This window comes from Mytilus californianus, unplaced genomic scaffold (assembly GCF_021869535.1).
Source record: "Mytilus californianus isolate M0D057914Y unplaced genomic scaffold, xbMytCali1.0.p SCAF_4, whole genome shotgun sequence".
Lineage (NCBI taxonomy): Eukaryota > Metazoa > Mollusca > Bivalvia > Mytilida > Mytilidae > Mytilus > Mytilus californianus.
In genome coordinates, this window is record NW_026262690.1 from 54,691,127 (window position 1) to 54,711,675 (window position 20,549).

At 32.8% G+C, this 20,549-nt stretch overlaps 2 protein-coding genes across 3 annotated transcripts in view; both read right to left on the reverse strand.

Annotated features, from left to right (window-relative positions):
• LOC127738286 (mammalian ependymin-related protein 1-like) overlaps positions 1-19,171 on the reverse strand; it is a 414,752-nt gene extending 395,581 nt beyond the window's left edge. The window contains exons 1-6 of one of the 2 annotated variants that reach the window (XM_052249474.1): positions 19,057-19,171; positions 18,847-18,881; positions 18,035-18,169; positions 16,801-16,981; positions 15,939-16,026; positions 15,405-15,532 (exon numbers count right to left, since the gene is read on the reverse strand). In XM_052249474.1, the coding sequence (XP_052105434.1) occupies positions 15,421-15,532; positions 15,939-16,026; positions 16,801-16,981; positions 18,035-18,169; positions 18,847-18,881; positions 19,057-19,120 (615 nt within the window). In that variant the 5' untranslated portion in view covers positions 19,121-19,171 and the 3' untranslated portion in view covers positions 15,405-15,420. Of the gene's footprint in view, positions 1-15,264; positions 15,533-15,938; positions 16,027-16,800; positions 16,982-18,034; positions 18,170-18,846; positions 18,882-19,056 lie in introns of those variants that run through there. The other variant, XM_052249473.1, reaches the window with a different exon arrangement.
• LOC127738287 (mammalian ependymin-related protein 1-like) lies at positions 905-11,182 on the reverse strand. The gene is made up of 6 exons (XM_052249475.1): positions 11,115-11,182; positions 10,704-10,738; positions 9,825-9,959; positions 3,641-3,821; positions 2,221-2,308; positions 905-1,058 (listed from the first exon to the last, which is right to left on the reverse strand). Exons 1-6 carry the CDS (start codon positions 11,176-11,178, stop codon positions 956-958), a joined length of 606 nt encoding a protein of 201 aa, XP_052105435.1. The 5' UTR covers positions 11,179-11,182; the 3' UTR covers positions 905-955.
• Positions 19,172-20,549: the final 1,378 nt, after the last annotated feature.

Genomic DNA, 20,549 nt, shown 5'->3' on the forward strand with positions numbered 1-20,549 from the left:
TACACTTGTTGTATGCGGAAATCATATGGCATGTTTTTCACGCCACTGATGTTAATGCGGTTAATGGTAACTAAACACGTGTTTTGCGCACTCTTTAAATATAAGTTTTTACTACACTTGGTTTGTACATAAGATTTAAGCCAGTATGGCTTATTTGTAGATCTTGTCTTGCTGATAATTTTTGCTATTAAAAAAATCAATATATCTATAATAATTTTGTAGATAATAGGGACAAATGGAAAACAATTGGTAAAGATCGCAATTAAAGAGCAATAACTCCAATAAGGAGTCCTCTGACGATTTCAGCCATGTTACTTATTTGAAGAGCGTGTCTTGCTGATCATTTTTGATATTTAAAGTTTCTCTCTATCTTTTATAGATTTCAAGATAATAGGCGAAATTGAAAAATGGTAAAAGGTGTCATTTTAGGACAATAACTCCCATTAGAAGTCGTCAGGCAGTTTTGATTTGAATAGACAATAGGTAGAGCTCAACATTCTAACATTTCTGTTCCTTTCGGATTTTCTCTATTAATAGCGGTTTTCAAAATAATAGACAAAATTTCCATTTTCCCTCTATGATCTACTTATGGCCATGTCGGCCAACTTGGTTGGCAGACGAGATCATCTGACACATTTGTAAACTAGATACCCAATGATAATTGTGGCCAAGTTTAGATAAATTTTGCCCAGTAGTTTCAAAAGAGAAGATTTTTGTAAAAGTTAACGGACGACGGACGCCAAATGGTAAAAATGTGTCACTTTATTACGGTGATAAAGCAGGTTTTAATGATTATTCGTTAATGGTCATTTAACGGTACACAAGTCTAAACCGAAGTGAAAGCTTGCGGTTTAATGTGAAGATTGAAACAAAGATTTCATTAATTGATGAGAATGGTTTTATTAATGAACTGAAAATGGAAAAAGATTATTAAAAAAAATTGTTCTCTGACAGACTATACAACTGGTAATATTTTCTGTCGCTGTTCAGCCTTCGAACATTCTGATGGAGGAACAAACACATTCAGGTCTGTAATACCAATATGCAAATCAAAGTAGCTGAAATTGGAATATAGAATTATATACTAAAAAGATTTATCTAATCTTAATGCATATCAAGGCAAAGTTTTTATTATTTTTGCATAGTTTACCTATTATTTGAATAAACGTAAGATTAGACAATGACATGGAAAACTTGTGAATTAAAACATGGCATTTGAAAACCCGTAAAATTAGACCATGGCATTGGAAAAGTCCTAAAATTATACAATTTCGATGAAAATGTCGCAATATTAGACAATGGAATTCATATTACCTTTTAAGATTGCTTGAAATGTTATTTGCTCGTATCCATGTTCATTAAAATTTGATTAAAACTGAAAAATGCCATAGGTTGAAACTTATAGTTACATCCACTGAAAGTTTTCGTCCTAGTTTCATTAGGCTGCATGCCAGGGATTGATATACCTATAGTTTTGTTATTTTCCTCAATTGTTTATTAATGATAAACGAAGATGCAAATATGCTGAGGTAGCGATATACATGTAATTACGATAACAAAAAATTTGCAGGGCCTGCGTATAATTGTTGTGTTAATGGTAACAATGGGTTTTACTAATAGAGAAGGAACTGCTTACCTTACCATAGCACATGAATTCACACATGGTGGGGTTGTTCTGTTCAGTCTTTAGTTTTCTGAGTATGCTTTGTTAACAGTGTTTGTCATGTTTTTGGTCATGATATTGTTTACAAAAACAGGAAGATGTTTTATGATTGCCAATGAGACAGTTCTTCACCAGAGACCAAATGACATGGACGTTTACAACTAAAGGTCATCGTACGGCCTTCAACAATGAGAAAAACCCATACCGCATATTCAGCTATAAAAGGATTTGCCTTTTTCTACTTTTGGCTTTAATCGCACACTTGGTATATAGTTACTTGTATTGTAAAGGTCGATGGGAATAGATGACTGAACAGTTTTTTGCATTTGAAATGAAAGAAGTTGAACTTAAGGCCACAAAACTGACCACGAATTATTGTAAAATAAACTTTGTTTCTTGATGTCAGGCATCGTTCAAGAAATACAACTATCATATGTATGAATGCAACACAACTATCATATGTATGAATGCAAGAAGACTTTGATGGTGCATACTAATATTTTATAAACAAAAAATAAGAAAAAAGACTGGAATATAATTGAACAGGGAAAACTTACTCAGAATGTTCAAATCCATATGTTTTGCTGAAATGGAGGTTCTGCACTGGATAACAGCTAGGATATGTCACCAGACCAGTGTAATATTCTGTAAATATATTTTTGGTAAATCAACTTTGATTACTTACGTGCGTATATATGTTACAGGGAATTTGTAAAATCAGGGATTTTGTAATATCCATGAAATATTCAGAGACTTCGTAAAATCACTAGCAGTTTTAGTAATTCTGTAAAATCCCTGAAATTGTTAGGGATTTTGTAAAATCAGTGAAACTAGCAAGGGATTGTGTAGAATCCTTAATTATATATAATGTATCATGTTTACAGTTCCAAAGATTACACATTACAGTAATTACAGTAATTACTTTAACATGATATACCAACAGCTTGACGTCTACAGTTTCATAGTTACCGGCCTACACCTACGTTAGACCGAGTCCTATTTTCAACAGTTTAATTGTTTCCAGAACAACCACAAGTTGCTTTGATTAATTGATTGTTGCTTGCTTAACGTCCACTGTCAATTATTTCATGAATATTCAGGACCAGAAAAAAAATAATAATAGGTAGCTTCTGCAAGGTGGGACAAAATAAATTTTAAGGTCGGGAAATTTGGGCTGCCACTTGAAAGCATTGGTAAGGTGGACAAGGGCAGACATTTTTCATGATGACATATTTTCGTGTTCTGGATCACTTTCAGACAAGCTAAAATTCTATTTCAATTGTAATTCATCTACCCCATCAAGTTAGTAAAAGGGTCATATTTACCTTTAACTTACAGAGCCATAGTTTCTGACGGCCTAGAATGTTTCTATATTCGGGCGATATTAGACTCTTGTCATAGAGAATTTTCTAAAATTTCAAATTTGTACTCATTCATCGTTTTCCAAACTTTTCCCGTGGTTTTGAAATCCATAAAGCTTCATCAATTATACTTTAGTATGAATATCATATAAAGTAAAGACATACCAAAATACTAGTCCGCAGTTGCTCTGACGTCCAACGGCTGTTTTGCCAGACAAGCTGGGGCGGCCGTGCCCCAGCTTGTCTGGCAAAACAGCCGTTAGACGTCAGAGCAACCTTGGACTTCCAAAATACATATCTCGTTGAACTAATACATAGTCGTATGTATAAACTGGCAACTGAAAACTATCAACACAGTGATTGGCAATGACCGTCATAGTTTGCGTTTTTTTTACAGTCCGAGCTCACAGAACATCCCATCTAATTGAAAGTTATAAAATAAATTGCGAAAAAACTGAATGGCAGGTTTTCAAAAACTTTTTATTTGTTTCCATGAAATGTTTTTAGAGGGTAGATCGCCACTATGATTAATGTTGAAACAGAAAAATTACTTTGGCGACTTGCCATATTTAAGTAAGTTGGTGTTATCTGATCTTATCTCATACTGAACATTTACCATTTGTTTCATTTGCTGAGAATGCTTGGACTGCGACAAATTCCCCTGAAACTCCAATGGCTCCGAGTTCGAAAAATCCATCAAACCTTGCATTAGGATGTACACCACGATAATGGAATGGCCTGTTGGTCGTTGTAACTGTACAATTCCTTGTTTTCAGATTTAATGTGTAATTTTTATTCTAAAATTTCAAGATAAACAAGTAAAATACTATACAAGACAAATATTTAAAGAAGTGAAACGTTCAATGTCGATTGAAAACGAACTGTACATCTGTCTTCCAGTGGTTCTGTTCGTTCTCGTCTGAAGCTTTGGTCTATTGGAGTTTTATATATAAAAAAAACTTATTTATTACAGAATATGAGCAGTCAGTTGTGATCGGACGAGCTGTATCTGAATGTTTTACAGTGGAGGCAATGATATATTCAAGTTAAAAGCGATAGTTTTAAAGTTTGGCTGATGATGGCTGTAAGTCAAATCATGTTACCCGATTGTAAGGTACAGACGATCATAGTACCAAGTTAAATCATGTTACCTTATTGTACAGGTACAAACGATCATAGTAAGTTAAATCATGTTACCTAATTAGGCGAGTGGCATTTTTTCAAAAAGCCTCTTAGTTAAGGACTTTAATGCACCCACCTAACACACGGCTGTATTATATATCATTCGAAAGCTTATTATCTGCACTTTCTGTTTTGCCCGGTCGTAAAAAAATCGTACGGTGCAATTTCCGTTAAATCATGGTCAAAGGTCAAGAATAAACATTCCAAATGTTTGCGATAATTAAACAAAAAGCCATTTTTTGGTTTTTGTACGATAAAATTTTCAGAAAGATCATATGAACCATATATAACATGATACATTCATTCCAAAAAAAAAAAATTAAAGTTTAGTTGTGCAGTATTTCCAGAAAATTGTAATTCTTAACAATCCTACAAAAAAAGAGAAAAATGCTCTAAAAGCAAAATTCATCTTGAGGGATCGATATTTGTACACTCAAAAAATCAAATGAATGTATGGTTTGTGAGTCAAGAAATATTTTTTTCATTATTTTAAGATGCAATTAATATAGTTTGTTCATGGAACAGCCTTCTATTGAAGTGTTTGCAGTTGCCCCAAAAACTACCATCTGCGAATAGCGATCATTTTGTTTTTCTATGTTTATATAGCACATCGCTAATTGTCAATATCAGGGAGGACAATAATTTTCCATAATAAAAGAAGGGTTATTTAAAGTTCAAAAAGAAATATACGAGCTAATTGGTGGAAATATTATGTTTTTTTTCCGAAGTCGAACTTATTTAAATGCAAACATGACTTTGCTACTAAATCGGTAGCAACATTGAAATTTGTAACCAGCGTTTTGAAACACTGAGTTGTCTTTTTCGTTATATAAACGAACTAGATTTAATGCTGCTGCTTTTTGTTTTGTTTAAAAACGTGTTAGACGTGTTTACTGAGTTAAGAAGTTTAATCTCGTTAATTATTTGAAATAAAGCTGTTTTGAGTGTTTTCACCAAAAGCTTTTGAAACATAAATGCAGGTAATTGTGTATGTAACGACTTTATTAGTAGTTTGGTTATTCAATAAATGAAAGGTTGAATATCATTCCTGGCCTCATAAGATCATTAGCGGTTTTAAGGAGTGTTCGTTTTTACATCGGATGACCGTGAGGGCATTCCGATGTATTGCTGTCGCCTAGATTTCCATTACGTAACTTTCGTGTTGGGATTGTAACCGATCTATAAACATGATAAAACGCGGACATTATCGAGTGCAAAATAACATTCCTTATCGCTTGTTATAAATTCATTTTTTCAATGGATACTCCTAAAAATAATATGAAAATGTTTTGTCGTTAGAAATATATATATAAGTAAAAAATCTTTAATATCTATGCACACGTACAGAAAATGTGTGTTAACGCATGCGGAAGAATATCTCAAGAACGTTTGCAATCTCCCATGCAGAGTTATCGGTCCTCGCTCTCTCTCAAAGACCGATAACTCTGCATGGGAGATTGAAAGTTTGACGGGAAAATATCAATGCCTACTCAAATCCAATCTATTAGAAAAATCGAATTATTACAGTAGAGTGTCCACCATGCACTTGCACTGCACTATTATCAATATAGTAGAATAGAATGATATACAAATGGATGAAAATTATATATACATGTAACTGTAATATACAAATATTAACATAATATATAACACCAAACCAGAGTATACTGATTTGTATCACTTCAATATCATATTTATTACGGTGAGGTTGAATTCCCTGTCATTTATTTATCATCCACGCACGAACTTGTCTAAGAAAAAAAAATTATATCTGTAAATTAACCTCACTTTCAGGTATAGAGATGTGATTTTTTTTCTGAGACAAGTGCTTGTGACCATCCACAAGAACTTGCAGTCATCCGATGTTCAGTACTTCAGTACTTTGATTATATTTCGGTGCTGTGTTTTGTGGACTGTTGTTCGGCTGTTAGACTTTTATTTTATCTAAGTTTCTTTGATTCATGGTTTAAGACTGTCCCCTTGATATCATTTTACTTTGAAGATTCTTATTTGCAGCAATGAAAATCGCCAAAAAAACAGCCTCGCAGTAAAGTAAAGATGACTTAACGCAATAAGACATATATTCGCGAAAATAAGTTAATTTGCTCACGGGGACATATAACCAATTCGTAATCATGACACATTCAACCACAATTTTTAAAACTTTCATTACTAAAAGAAAGGCAAAAGATATAAAAGGACATTCAAACTCATAAGTTGAAAACAAACCGACAAAGCCGGGGCAAAAAACGAAAAAAAAAAAACCCAAAAAGACCAACAACAGTATACAAAACACAACACATAAAACTAAAGACTGAGCAACACAGACCCCACAAAAAACTCGGGGTGAACTCAAGGGGTCCAGATGGGTAAGTAGATCCTGCTCCACATGTGGCACCAATCTTGTGGTTCATGTAATTACTTACCCGGTGATAAGTCTAATTCGGTAGTTCACTTTCGAGGTAGATAGGACAGGATTGTGGTTACGACGATTGGAACATATCCGTCGTCATCTGTGAATCAGATATTCCATAACGGTCAACCAACTCGTAATGGCGTCCATAAAATTTTCGAAGGGATGATTTAAACTTCGCATTTTGAACTCTGGTTTAGTAGCTTCCTTGTGAGCAGCAACCCACTATCAAGGAAATCATAAAAGTAAATGCAAGCTCTGGAATATCGTATCAACTCGGAGATATATACTCCATATGCAGGCGCTTCTGAAATGTTGCTAATAGAAATGGAAAGTTCACAATCATCTCTTTTGTCGTAAAGGTTTGTTCTCAATCACCTCTCATCGTCAATTTCTAGATGTAAGTCAAGAAATATGGTAGACTTAACTTCATCTGATGTGTCTTTTTTTCAATTTCGATGGGATATATGCGTCCGACATAGTCACAAACTTTGCATATGATTATTCAGTGAGAGTACATCATCTATATAGCGGAAGGTAAAGTTTAAAGAAAATTGTAGCTTCTTTTCGTTCGTCCTAAGAAGCTCTTGTTTGAAGTCAGCCTTGTGTGAATAAAGGAGCAGGTCATTCAAGCTATTCATGATGTCTAGAAGTAACTAAAATCATAGCGATTTAATAGATTTTTTTCAACAAAATTATTCTTTTTCGATGAATGTATGCATTGTCTTTCTGATATTGTTTTATATCTAACCCCCTTGTTTTATTAATTTTGTATTTACATTGTGTCATAGATAAAATTTATTCGTTCAGTGTATGTTCACTTGTTTTTGTTAATATGTCTTTTGAGTTAAGCCATTTCAATTGATATTTTATAGTTCTTTTTCGATGAATGTATGCATTGTCTTTCTGATATTGTTTTATATCTAACCCCCTTGTTTTATTAATTTTGTATTTACATTGTGTCATAGATAAAATTTATTCGTTCAGTGTATGTTCACTTGTTTTTGTTAATATGTCTTTTGAGTTAAGCCATTTCAATTGATATTTTATAGTGTGTCTTTCTATGTTGTGATGTTACACTATTGTTTCAGGTAGGGTGAAGGTTCGCGCCTATTAAAACGTTTAAACCCGCTGCATTTATTGGCACCTGTCCTAAGTCAGGAACCTGATGTTCAGTGGTTGTCGTTTGTTGATGTGGTTCATAAGTGTTTCTCGTTTCTCGTGTTTTATATAGATTAGACCGTTGGTTTTCCTGTTTGAATGGTTTTACACTAGTCATTTTGGGGGCCATTTATAGCTTGCTGTTCGGTGTGAGCCAAGGCTCCGTGTTGAAGGCCGTACTTTGACCTATAATGGTTTACTTTTACAAATTGTGACTTGGATGGAGAGTTGTCTCATTGGCACTCATACCACATCCTCTTATATCTATTTAAATAATGAACAATGCAGTTTATGCAGCTAAGAAGACAAGGTTTCTAATTTGTGTACTAGTAAGTAAATTCTTTAAATTTCATTAATTTATTACTTATTTATTGTTGTCTATATTTGTTTATGGTTGAAATCATATAGATAAAACGTCTTTTCACTACATCAATGTTTATAATGAAATAACAAATCAAACAATAAGAAAAGTCTAAAGATGCTTATTTCAGTCTGGCAATTACAATGCACATTGAAAGGTCAAAGTTTCTCCCCCTTAATTTCCAACAATAGCATGATGCTCGCATATATTTTTTCACTTTAAATGTTTTCACATCTTGAGAATTTTGTTCCTTCAATCTTATATTGACCACATACAATGTTTAAAAAGGAAGAAGTGCTTAAAAGCCGTGTTTCCGCAGATGGCGGTATTTTGGGCAACTGTATCAGTTGTTATGATTTGATATTTGGTAAGAAGTAAGCATAATTATAGGATATATTGATGATGTCGAAAACTTCTTTAACACTTATTACAGGGTTTTACTTCGTTTTAAGTGATAAGCAGTTGCATTAGAAACAAAAATTTTGGTTTTCGCTCATTTGTTAACTTTTACTCGAATTTCAGGAAACATGTGCTGTCTATCAAAAACACGCTTTAAGTATTTAAAAATGCGTTTGATAAGTGACTGTTAATCTCTCTGCTAAAAGTTCAAATTGTTTGCATACATGATTTTATCATATAGAAGTCAGAATATACAATAAAGTTGACATCTTGGAAAATATGCACTTATTCGTCCTTGACCTTTGATCTTGATTTGACGGAAATTGCACCGTACGATTTTTTTACGACTGGTCAAAACAGATAGTGCAGATGTTGAGCTTTCGAATGATATAATTTAGCCGTGTGTTAGGTGGATGCATTCAAAATTTAATTTTACAGTTAAAGTCACTCCACTAAATCCACACAGTACACTAAATTGCAGAGGTACAAACGGTCATAATAAGTTAAAGCAAGTTCCGTAACTGTACAGGTACAGACGAGCAAAGTACGTTAAACCAAGTTACCTCATTGTATAAATATAACCGATCATAGTAAGCCTTATCTCAAAGTTACCTCATTGTACAGATACAAACGATCATAGTACGTTAAATCAAGTTACCTGATTATATAGGTACACGTGATCATAAAACCTGATTGTACAGGCATATTTTGAATCAAGTTACCCGATTGTACAGGTACAAATGAGCATAGTTACCTTATTGTACAGGTACAGACGATAAAAGTTACCGGATTGTACAGGCACATTTTTAATCAAGTTACCTGATTGTACAGGTACAGAGGAACATAGTTACCTCATTGTACAGGTAAAGACGATCATAGTAACCTGATTGTTCAGGTACATACGATCATAGTTACCTCATTGAACAGGATCAGATGATCATAGTTACCTCATTGTACAGGTACAGACGATCATAGTTACCTCATTGTACAGGTACAGATGATTATAGTTATCTCGTTGTACAGGTACAGACGATCATAGTTACCTCATTGTACAGGGTCATACGATCATAGTTACCTCATTGTACAGGTAAAGACGATTGTACAGGTACAGACGATCATAGTTACCTCATTGTACAGGTACAGACGATCATAGTTACCTCATTGTACAGGTACAGACGATCATAGTTACCTAATTGTACAGGTACAGATGATTATAGTTAGCTCATTTCACATTACAGATGATTATAGTTACCTCATTGTACAGGGTCATACGATCATAGTTACCTCATTGTACAGGATCAAACGATCATAGTAAGCTTTGTCTCCACCAATGTCTACCTCGGCTATCTGTCGTTCGCGCTTATTGGTTTCATCGTAACTTATTCTTCGATACTCCTGATATTTCTGCTCGTAATCAGTCTGTCAAAATATATTTACACATGTACTTTAGTTAGTTTTATCATAAAAAAAACTCATCAAAGATACCTGGCTTTTAATTTTGTACACAAGACACGCTTTTCGTCTACAAAAGACTCATCAGTGACGCTCGAAACAAAAAAGTTTAAAGGCCAATTAAAGTTCGCAGTTGAAGAGTATTAAAAATCAAAATATTATGTTCTTTTTACATAGAAACGATTGGTTGTTGTAGTTCAAGAATGTTTTTATACAACACAATAAATAAATGTCCAAAACTCCGCCGTGAAATATGGTTTGAAAAGTGCTGTATACACAAGATTTATGAATCAGGGAACGTTTTTGTTGTATTGCGGTGGTCTCCGGTTTGGGCAAGTCAATAGGTCTTTGAGGAAATCTCGGACTGATCAATCTTTTTTTTTCTATTACTAAAGCCGTCTTTGTCAGACTTTGTTCTGACTAGAATTGAGAAAACAATCGATCTAAAGTTGCCTAATTTATATCAAATTTAATAACAATGAACAATACTATGCTTAACTATCTTTATAAACACAATGCACTCATGGTTACAGTCACATTTTACTAGAAAGGAACAGACATGAAGACCAAATCTGTTTAAATATAACATTATTATTAAAATCATTAATCAAATAAATTGAAATGAATATTGTTTTAAAATAAATATATATAAATAAAAATGTTAAACAGGAATACTTAAATGGTATCATGCTAAAAGAACGAATATCTTACCCGCAGCTCTCTCGACTCCCATTGTGGTGGTGAATCTAAGGAAAAAGAATCAATTAAGTGTTGACTAAATTATTACTGCTAGATAGCTGAGGGTGCATTAATGGAAAAGAGGTTTTTTGTTTTAAAATGAATAAGAAACATTTTTTTATCATTTTATCTTCGATCTACCTAATTCATAAACGTGAAATGAAATGATGAAATATTTTCATTTATTATTTCTCTTCAACCTTTCTCATAAAATATTTAATCCTTATTCCGCTTGGGTTTTTTTTTAACATAACAAAAATACAATATTCTTAAGATTAATATATTTTGTATTAATGGTTGTTGCTTTCAGGTGTGATGGGATTTAAAAAATAAATACGTAAAAGACTGACCAGAGACATTTTAAGAACTTAAGTTTTTACTTACTGCATGGCTTTGGAGCCTGGGCGTACGCCGAAACTACCAAACATACAAAAATAAGGAGCTTCATGATTATTCAGGTAGGACAAACAATATGACAATATATCGGTGAACTGGTCTTTTATCCCCTAACCAGAACTAGGATATTACCAACGCTATCAAGAAGAGGAATGTTCGGTGTCGGGTGATTAGACTGATAAAGAATTAAGTATCACTTCACCCTGTATAAAAATTAAGTCAATGTCATTTGCGTAATGAATAGTACTGTTTTCAAGGTCACTCCTAAATCTCTGATATCTCTGGTATATCGATGGCTCATATGTTACTGCAGTCGTAAGCTTTTTACTATTCTGGAAAATCTTTCAAGCAATTCACTTTATCTGTAATCAATCATCTATTGTACAAATGACAGTTATACAATTATTTGTTTAAATTTTTTTTTGTTTGCATTATTTGTAATCTATACAAATAGATGGTCCCAGGTATATTACAGAAATTTTCTGTATGAAAATATGAACAACTAAACCAAATTCAAACTATATCGATGAATATTTACCACAAAACAGGATAATATTTATATGCTCGTCCACCAAATAAAAAGGAATAGAAAACTGTTTATTTGTTGTGTAATTTTTTACACTCAAGGAGCGAAAATCTATAAACAAAATTGTTTAACAATTAAAACAGTGCGCAACCTGTCATAGTATGAAAATGTACCAAAAGTCAGGGCAAAATATCTATACACGTGCCATACACATGTCAATTGTTTAAAGCTTATCTAAAACAACGGCAAAGATGTAACAAACATTAACAGTTTTACTGTCACTTTAAAATAGTAGGAACGGCAAATTAAGGTCCTTGTAGACCCGTTCCTAATTTTCTTCGGTATCAACTGTGAATGCTCTTTAAACACCCCTAACTATTAAATGGAATCTCCATCCACCCAATTAAATAACAAACCTTATAATACACAGTATATTTGGCACGAGAAAGATTACAGTTTGTAGGTATTCCTATGGGCACTACTTGCAAACCTCTAAAAGATACGTGTTCCTGTTTTGTTATGAATGACAGTGTATGGCCAAACTTAATAAGCATTCTTTTAGATTTCATTTAATTCCATTTAAGATAATAAACAGCAAAAATAGATGACGAAAATAACACTTTATAAATTATTTTGATATCTTCACATTGGAAACTCTATTTAAACATTTACCACAAAAGAAACGATTTTTCGTTCCATATTGTTAATTTCCCTTTTTCTTGGACGGTGATATTACTTTGGTCTCTTCTTACGATGTGTATAATTCCCCAACTCGTTCGCTATGCTCGTGTTTGTAGTGTCGTTTTATATTTCAAAGAACGTTATAAATGTTTATTAATAAAACAAATACATTTAAATGGTAATGTCTAAAAGATTATTGGACCCAGATATTAAACGAAATTTAAAAAAAAAAAGGAAAGTGTACATGCGATGTTTAGGAACAGAAATGTCAAATTAAAAAGGACTAAACACATCGAGATTTCGTTTTGCGGAAAGAGAGAAAGGGGATATTTCAATCACTGCCTTTGGATTTTAAGTCATTGGCCCGATACCCGTAGGACTCCATAGGTAAAAATAGCCCTACATCGACAAAAAAAGTGCTTTTGATGACATTGTTTACTTAAACTAACAGACACATTTGCAGAAATGAAACTTTTTGTGAAAAAGAACTATTTTTAAACCATTTTGAGCCAAAATTTCCTTGTCCATGATTTTGCATTCAAAGTTGAAGATTGATACTCTCCATTTTATGCTTATTTCAAAGGAGAAGATCCCTTTTTGGCGCCAAAATATAGCATTTTTACCAATTTATTAAAATGTAAACTTTTACCTATTTATTGGAAAGAAGAATACTTCTGTTCCATAAATATGGGCTGTTTTTGACAATATAATGCACATGCATCAGGTAAAAGCATCATAAATTCATGCAATATTACTGAAATCTTCACAATTTTAGCATTTGTGCTAATTTTAAGACGGGTTTTGTCCAAAATGGAAGTGGCCGCATTTGTGTTCAGTCTTAATATTTAAACATATGTTGTATTTTATGATAATACATAACATATATAAAGGTTGAGACTGAACACGAATGCGGCCACTTACATTTTAGACAAAAACCATCTGAAAAGTGACGTTTTATGGCATATTTGATAGATTTTTCATAATTAAGCTTGAATTTGAGCGTCTTCAATGACCAAATCAGTCCAAATCTTTTACATAAACTAATTGAATCGACTAAGGTAGACACTTAAGTGTTTAAAAAATGTCAAAAATCTTTCATTAGATGTACTTTGGATAATAGGCCAAAACTAGCCCTTACCGGCTCTTCTCCTTTCCAGAAAACCAGGGGTTCATTTAGTAGTTGACTTCCGAACAATCGTGTTTTGCTTCAAGACTTTAAACGTTGGTTGAAAATTGGCATATAGAAAGGTGATGCATATACAATATTTAGAATATATGTGAGTTCTAATCTATGAATTTGGTTGATTATATAGGGGATTTGAATTGGTGGTCTGACACCTACATAGACATATGGACACACGTCTTGGTGAATGCTGATCATAGCATGAAATGAGTATTATAGGGACTACAAATCACAGGCACTTGGTTCTATCCATGGGAAGGTTTAACCCCGCCACATTTTTGCGCCTGTCCCAAGTCAGGAGCCACTGACCTTGGTTAGTCTTGTATGTTTTTTTTTAATTTGGTTCATTTATATGTTTCGGAGTTTAGTGTGATGTCCATTTTCGATGAACTAGTACACATTTTTGTTTAGGGGCCAGCTGAAGCCCGCCTCCGGGTGCGGGATTTTCTCGCTGTGTTAAAAACCAATTGGCGGCCTTGTGCTGTTTTCTGCTCTTTGGTCGGGTTGTTGTCTCTTTGACACATTCCCCGTTTCCATTCTCAATCTTATCCATATATAATCTATTATATATGGATAGTCGACCTTCCCATGGATAGAAAAACATGCCTGTGCTATAAATTTAGAAGTTAAAATCAAGTTATTTCACACAACCAATGAAGTCGTACATTGTCAAAAGTCACGGATCATACTTTACAAAATCAATTATCAGTTTGTTAATCCGAAACTTTTTTGAAAACAGGTTGACAGAATCCAGCAAACTTGAAAAGATTCAAAAACGAAAGAACTGCCTAAAACGGAAACTTCACTTCTTCAGAATCTGAAGCATTCTGTGTATAATGTGAACGTTTAAATACAAAATGTACTTTGTGAGTCTCATATTCTGTAAGTACTGTTCTTGTGGGTACTTCTGATTGTGAGATGGGTAATATAGTTACTTAAAATTCTATTTATAACAAGATAAATCATCATAAATGCCTTTTAACTTCATTATGAAATGACAAGGCTAATCAACAGACCCCTCGACTTTGAGTCACAAGGCATAAAAATGATAACATCCTGTTGCGCGGTTAAATTCAAGAAAATCAAAATCCTCAAAATATGCACATTCTTAGTATATGAACATGCATAATTAAAAAAAAATAATAAAGTGCTGTCATTTGAGGAAATTTTAAAGAAAATCAAAATCCTGTGATGTTATACAAACACTTAGTTTGTGTTCTAACAACCTGCATAATTTAAAGTCCCAGCTTGAAAAGTATCAAAAACCAAGCCTTTTGCCTATGTGGTATGTATAAATACGTATTCTTGTCCAGTCTATACTCCAAGAACTTGTTGACAGAATACCAAGTTCTCTGAAATTTTCATACATGATATCAATCTGTCATTCTGTCATACATGCATAGTGTTGATATAATATATTGGAATGTATATGTTATGTTTCTTGAAGGTTTATCGATACTCGAGAAGCGAGTTACAGCTTGACTTAATATATAGACACTTGTCTCGAAGACTATATTTTGACCTTTAGATATCATTTATGGGTTTTGTGTTCTTGGTTGCCCTCTCGTTGACACATAGACCCCATTTCCTCTTATTAACATGTATATGAAAAATGATACATTTTCTCGGCATAATGATCCAAATTATTGTATATCTTTTTCCTATTTGATCGAAATTAACAATACTTTTTTTGGGGGGAGGGAGAGTATTTAGTTTGTTCCATAATATTAACAAACTCAAAACATTACTGTAAGTACAAATTTTATTTTCAATCGAGCTGTTTAAATAACAAAATATTTCAATTTAAAATGATAACACATAACTCGATAGGCAAACAGCTAACTTTTTAAAAAGCAAGATTTTGATGTCGCTTTCATTTGAAGAGAATGAAATGCACTTCAGTGTTATACGACGGGCATAATCTTCTTCTTTTTCATTTCCTCTTCTGCCTTGATACATTCTTGAGGTGGGATGAAAATATTCAGGTCAACGATTCCAATATTCAAATCGAAGTAGCTGCAATATATGAAAGTATCAGTAAAGACCAATAATATCAAAACTACAGTTTTTGTTAACTGCAGTAAGAAGTATGTAATCATGTCTTGAACTAGAATTTATTTTATTTTTATTTTATTTGATTTTCATTTCCTTATTCTTTTTTCCCCCGATATATGTTTTGTATAGTTGATTGTTCATGTATGATATGGTACGATTCATTAGAACAATATTAATACACTCAACGTTAAAAGATTCATATGTAAGTAATTTTTTATTGAATAAAAAGTTCACTGCATTGTTGAATGATAAATACCCTAAAACTTTAATTCCCTACGAAGAAATATAAAAAGATATATGTCTGCTTCATAGAAAGGTAGACAGTTTTTTTATTTGCACATTATAATACAGATTTTAAGATGCTCACTCTGAGTGTTCAAATCCATTCTCCTTACTAAAGAATAAATTCTGCACGGGGTAACAGCTTGGATATGTGACCAAACCAGTATAAAAACCTATAAAATAAACCATTCATATTATTATTTTTAGATGAAAAACATGTACTATTGCAGTGTCCATTATATGCAGATTTACGCGATAATGATGATTTCCTTTTTTTACTGCCAAAAACTGCCTCGGTGTATTATCTAGTGTTTTATATGTCCAATATCTGTACAGGCATAGTTTTTATATATGTATGTGATTTTATGACTCTTTTTAGAGTGGCTTATTTATACGCTATTGTTTACCTTTTACACATATATGTTGATATTTTATGAATATGTTCAATAATAAAAGTATTTGTCTTGTCTTAATTGGCTAGTTGTATTCTAGGGAAAGCACCGATTTTCAAAGTATGTAAAATAACATCACCGTCTCTCTATCAACAAAATGCTGCTACTACAATTCTACTTTCTGTACATAAGATCATAGTTGAACTGCAGTTATACTATTATATTATCAATCAATCATATTTTAACGGTAAAAATTCTCTTAAATAGAATGTTAAAATAGCCCGATCAGTGAATTTAAAGGAGCAATAGTAATTGAAAAACCGTGAATTTATATATTTGTTGTGGTGTGCTGTATAGTTCACGTATATCCCACATATAATTTCATTATACAATATTTTGCCTTGAGCATTTTTTTCTACAAAAACACACATGTGTCGTAAAAAAATTAAACCGTAAAACGGGAAAACAAACTTTAAGTCACAAAAATATACGTTTAGAAGAAAACGACATTCATCTCAATCATTTTGCATTTGATCAGTTGCATAAGTAACTAACCGTCAGTTCCATTAGCTGAGAAAGCCTGGACTGCTACTACTTCTCCTGGGACTCCCACAGCACCGATATTGAAAATACCATCAAATTTAGCTCCTGGAAATACACCACGATGGCGGAATGGTCTGTTTAAAGCTGTCACTGTGCATACTTTGGTTTTCAGATTGAGTGAGTAGTTCTTGGCCTGTTGAAATAACGTTTATGACATAAACTTAAAGACAACACAAAATCCTGGACGAAACCGCTTCGTGTATTATACATTCCATACCGTTTTAAAAAGATTTTTCATATTCTTGTAGATATCTTTTAAAATCTTACTGATGATGTATACTGCATGTTCCTCTTGTTAAGTATTATACGTGTTACTCTTGTTCAAATGTTTATCGTTACTCTTGTTCAAATGTTATTCGTTACTCTTGTTCAAATGTTTATCGTTACTCTTGTTCAAATGTTATTCGTTACTCTTGTTCAAATGTTTATCGTTACTCTTGTTCAAATGTTTATCGTTACTCTTGTTCAAATGTTATTCGTTACTCTTGTTCAAATGTTTATCGTTACTCTTGTTCAAATGTTATTCGTTACTCTTGTTCAAATGTTACTCGTTACTCTTGTTCAAATGTTATTCGTTACTCTTGTTCAAATGTTTATCGTTACTCTTGTTCAAATGTTATTCGTTACTCTTGTTCAAATGTTACTCGTTACTCTTGTTCAAATGTTATTCGTTACTCTTGTTCAAATGTTACTCGTTACTCTTGTTCAAATGTTACTCGTTACTCTTATTCAAATGTTACTCGTTACTCTTGTTCAAATGTTACTCGTTACTCTTGTTCAAATCTTACTCGTTACTCTAATTCAAATGGCATCCCATCATACGTCATCATATATATACATATACAATATTACGATTATTAATTTGACTAGCATACGCCTTTTTTGGTCTTTCCAATATTTCTGTTTGCATCCTTCATTTTTCTCCTACCTTTTAGGTCTTTTGTACATACGTATCACACTAAATCACAAAATGATAATAATCTATCAATATTAAGTCATTCAAATAGAAGCATGGTAGAATATGTCTTACCTCGTTATACAAATAGAAGCATGGTAGAATATGTCTTACCTCATTATACAAATAGAAGCATGGTAGAATATGTCTTACCTCATTATACAAATAGAAGCATGGTAGAATATGTCTTACCTCATTATACAAATAGAAGCATGGTAGAATATGTCTTACCTCATTATACAAGTAAAGTCTATCAACATATTCCTTATCTGATCCTAAGAGGATTTCCTCTACTTCTCGAACCCTCCTGTTGGTCTCATCATAACTCAATTTACGAAATTCCTCAAATTTTCGGGAGTAATCTTGCTGTAGACAGATAAAAGCTTTCATATATTGAACAATTTTGAAGTCATATAATATTGTATATTGATATTTACAATGTTAGATCTATGATGCATGTTTCTGACTTGGTTTGACGACTTATTAATACTAATTATTTGATTTATATATCTATATTTTTCTTTACTGTTTTCGGACTTTATCCAATCATTTGATGCCTAACTTTTTATTGATAGTTTGTTGCATCTTTATGTTACATAACCTTATAACTTTCGATGTTAATACGATTAAGAAATAACAGGAAAATACCTAATTTGAATTAAAGTTAACTGTGTCTCGCTTGATATGTTACAACACTTGCTTTGCAGTTGAGACAAGGCTGTATCTTAGAATATTCTATTTAGTATTACGTGGATTTTATTGGAATTTCAAAATAAGTTTATTAAAGGATTGTTGATATAAAAAAAGGAGATGTGGTATGATTGCCAATGAGACAACTATCCACCAAAGTTCAAATTAAGCAATTATAGGCAACCGTGCGGCCTTCAACAATGAGAAAACCCATATCGTATAGTCGATATGACAGGCCCCGATTTGAAAAATATGAAACAATTCAATTCAATTAAGTTTATTTCTTTCCTGTTTTCGTTCATACTATAATTGAATTGTTCTTAATTTGAAAACTCAGTTAATTGTTAACTTACTCTTATTTCCCTGGCTTCCCATTGTGGTGGTGAATCTGAAATAGAAATTCATTATTCAATGAACCAATTTTCCGGCATAAAATGGGTAACAGTTTTTTAGACATTTTATATTACACTAAAGTCATTATATTGTATATCTGCTTTTACAAGGAACATATGCACGTATTTAAGCAAACCAAATAAAAAGCCCTTTTTTCTAATATGACTTACCGCAAGGTTTTGGAGCCTGAGCGAACGCCGAAACTACCAAACACAGAGCGATGAGGTACTTCATATCGATTCAGATGAGACCAACAAACTGACAGAATTAATTGGTAACCGGGTATTTTATGCTTCCTATCTTCTTGTTCCATTTTCTGCCCATCTCACAATAACAACACTATCTTCAATTGGCATTTTCCAGAGAATTGTCGATAACAGACCACTAGACGAAAATTTTATCTCACTGGAGTTTGTTTGTTAGGACATAATACTTATGATAGTAACCTGCAAAAATTTGCTTCTCATCATTTACCTTTAAATGAAGTTAAAATTGTGTTATCTTACAAGGTTACGTCAAAAATAAAAACCTTGCCGTTTGTATTTGTAATCTTCGTCCGTGGTACATTTCAGTGCAAACGGACTGATTAGCCCCGGTGGCATCGGTGTATAATAAATAAAATTCGTGCCGTCTGTTAAAATTGTTCACTTTTTGTCACTACGATTCTTAAAAAAAAAACTACGCTATAACCTAAATTTCACCCAGAACACTATACTGAACAAAATTATGTTGTTTGATCACTGTATCATTGAGTTTTCTCTGTATTCGTATAAGGCGAATTTGGCATTTTTTTTTTCTTTCATGCAACATGGTACATGTTTATAATGAAATTGATCAACATTTGGATTTTAGGTTATTATAAAGTTAAAGGTTTTATAGGACTACATACGAAACTAATTTGGCCAACTTTTCCCCCTAAGACATACTTGAACAATACACCATTATGCGACACAAACAATATTTTTAATTGCAGTACATCAGATTTGAGAAGATTGAAGTTATTATACTCAATACAGTAACAAGCTTATAGAAAATATCTTAACATATCAGACTCAATCCTCTCCCGTTTATTTACTTACAGTGAAATAGTATAAAATAAGGAGATGTAGTATGATTGCCAATGAGACAAATATCCACCAGAGACCAAATGACGTAGATGTTAGCAACTACAAGCCATATACGGCCTTAAACAATGAACAAAACGAACATGTTTTAGTAACATCAGTGCACGCAACATAATGGAATACAAATGTGTATATATATGTATTTCACATAGTTCAATTTAAGGATAAAACTCGAATGCTGCAGGAAAGAGTGTAACAAGGTTCTCACTCTTGTTTTGTGGTCCAAGTTGACGAACGATATTGTAAACCCAATCCTATTTTCCTCGGGTGTGACGTCACCGAATTAAATGCGACTTATCATCGAATATGTATACTTGACCCTGTCTGCTGGAGCAGAAGATCTTTCCGGAGTGCCTAAGTTCATTCCCGGGTTTTGGTGGTGTTGTGTTGCTCAATTTTTAAATGTCTTCGTTTTGGTGGGGTTCGTGTTGCTCAATCTTATATTTTTTCAATTTGTATTATTTTGTGGAGTGTGTTTTTTCTGTAAATCTTTTTTTGTACCATGGTTATCTATTTTTCTTTGTCTAATGGTTCTTGGT

Excerpts from the sequence above, each read along its gene's own strand:
- LOC127738287 (XM_052249475.1), bottom strand. The coding sequence starts at position 11,178 with ATGAAGCTCCTTATTTTTGTATGTTTGGTAGTTTCGGCGTACGCCCAG. Across the intron at positions 3,822-9,824 it reads GTTTGATCCTGTACAATGAG|AATAAAAATTACACATTAAA; the intron begins GTAACTATGATC and ends TTGAAATTTTAG. Across the intron at positions 2,309-3,640 it reads CTCAGCAAATGAAACAAATG|AATATTACACTGGTCTGGTG; the intron begins GTAAATGTTCAG and ends ATATATTTACAG.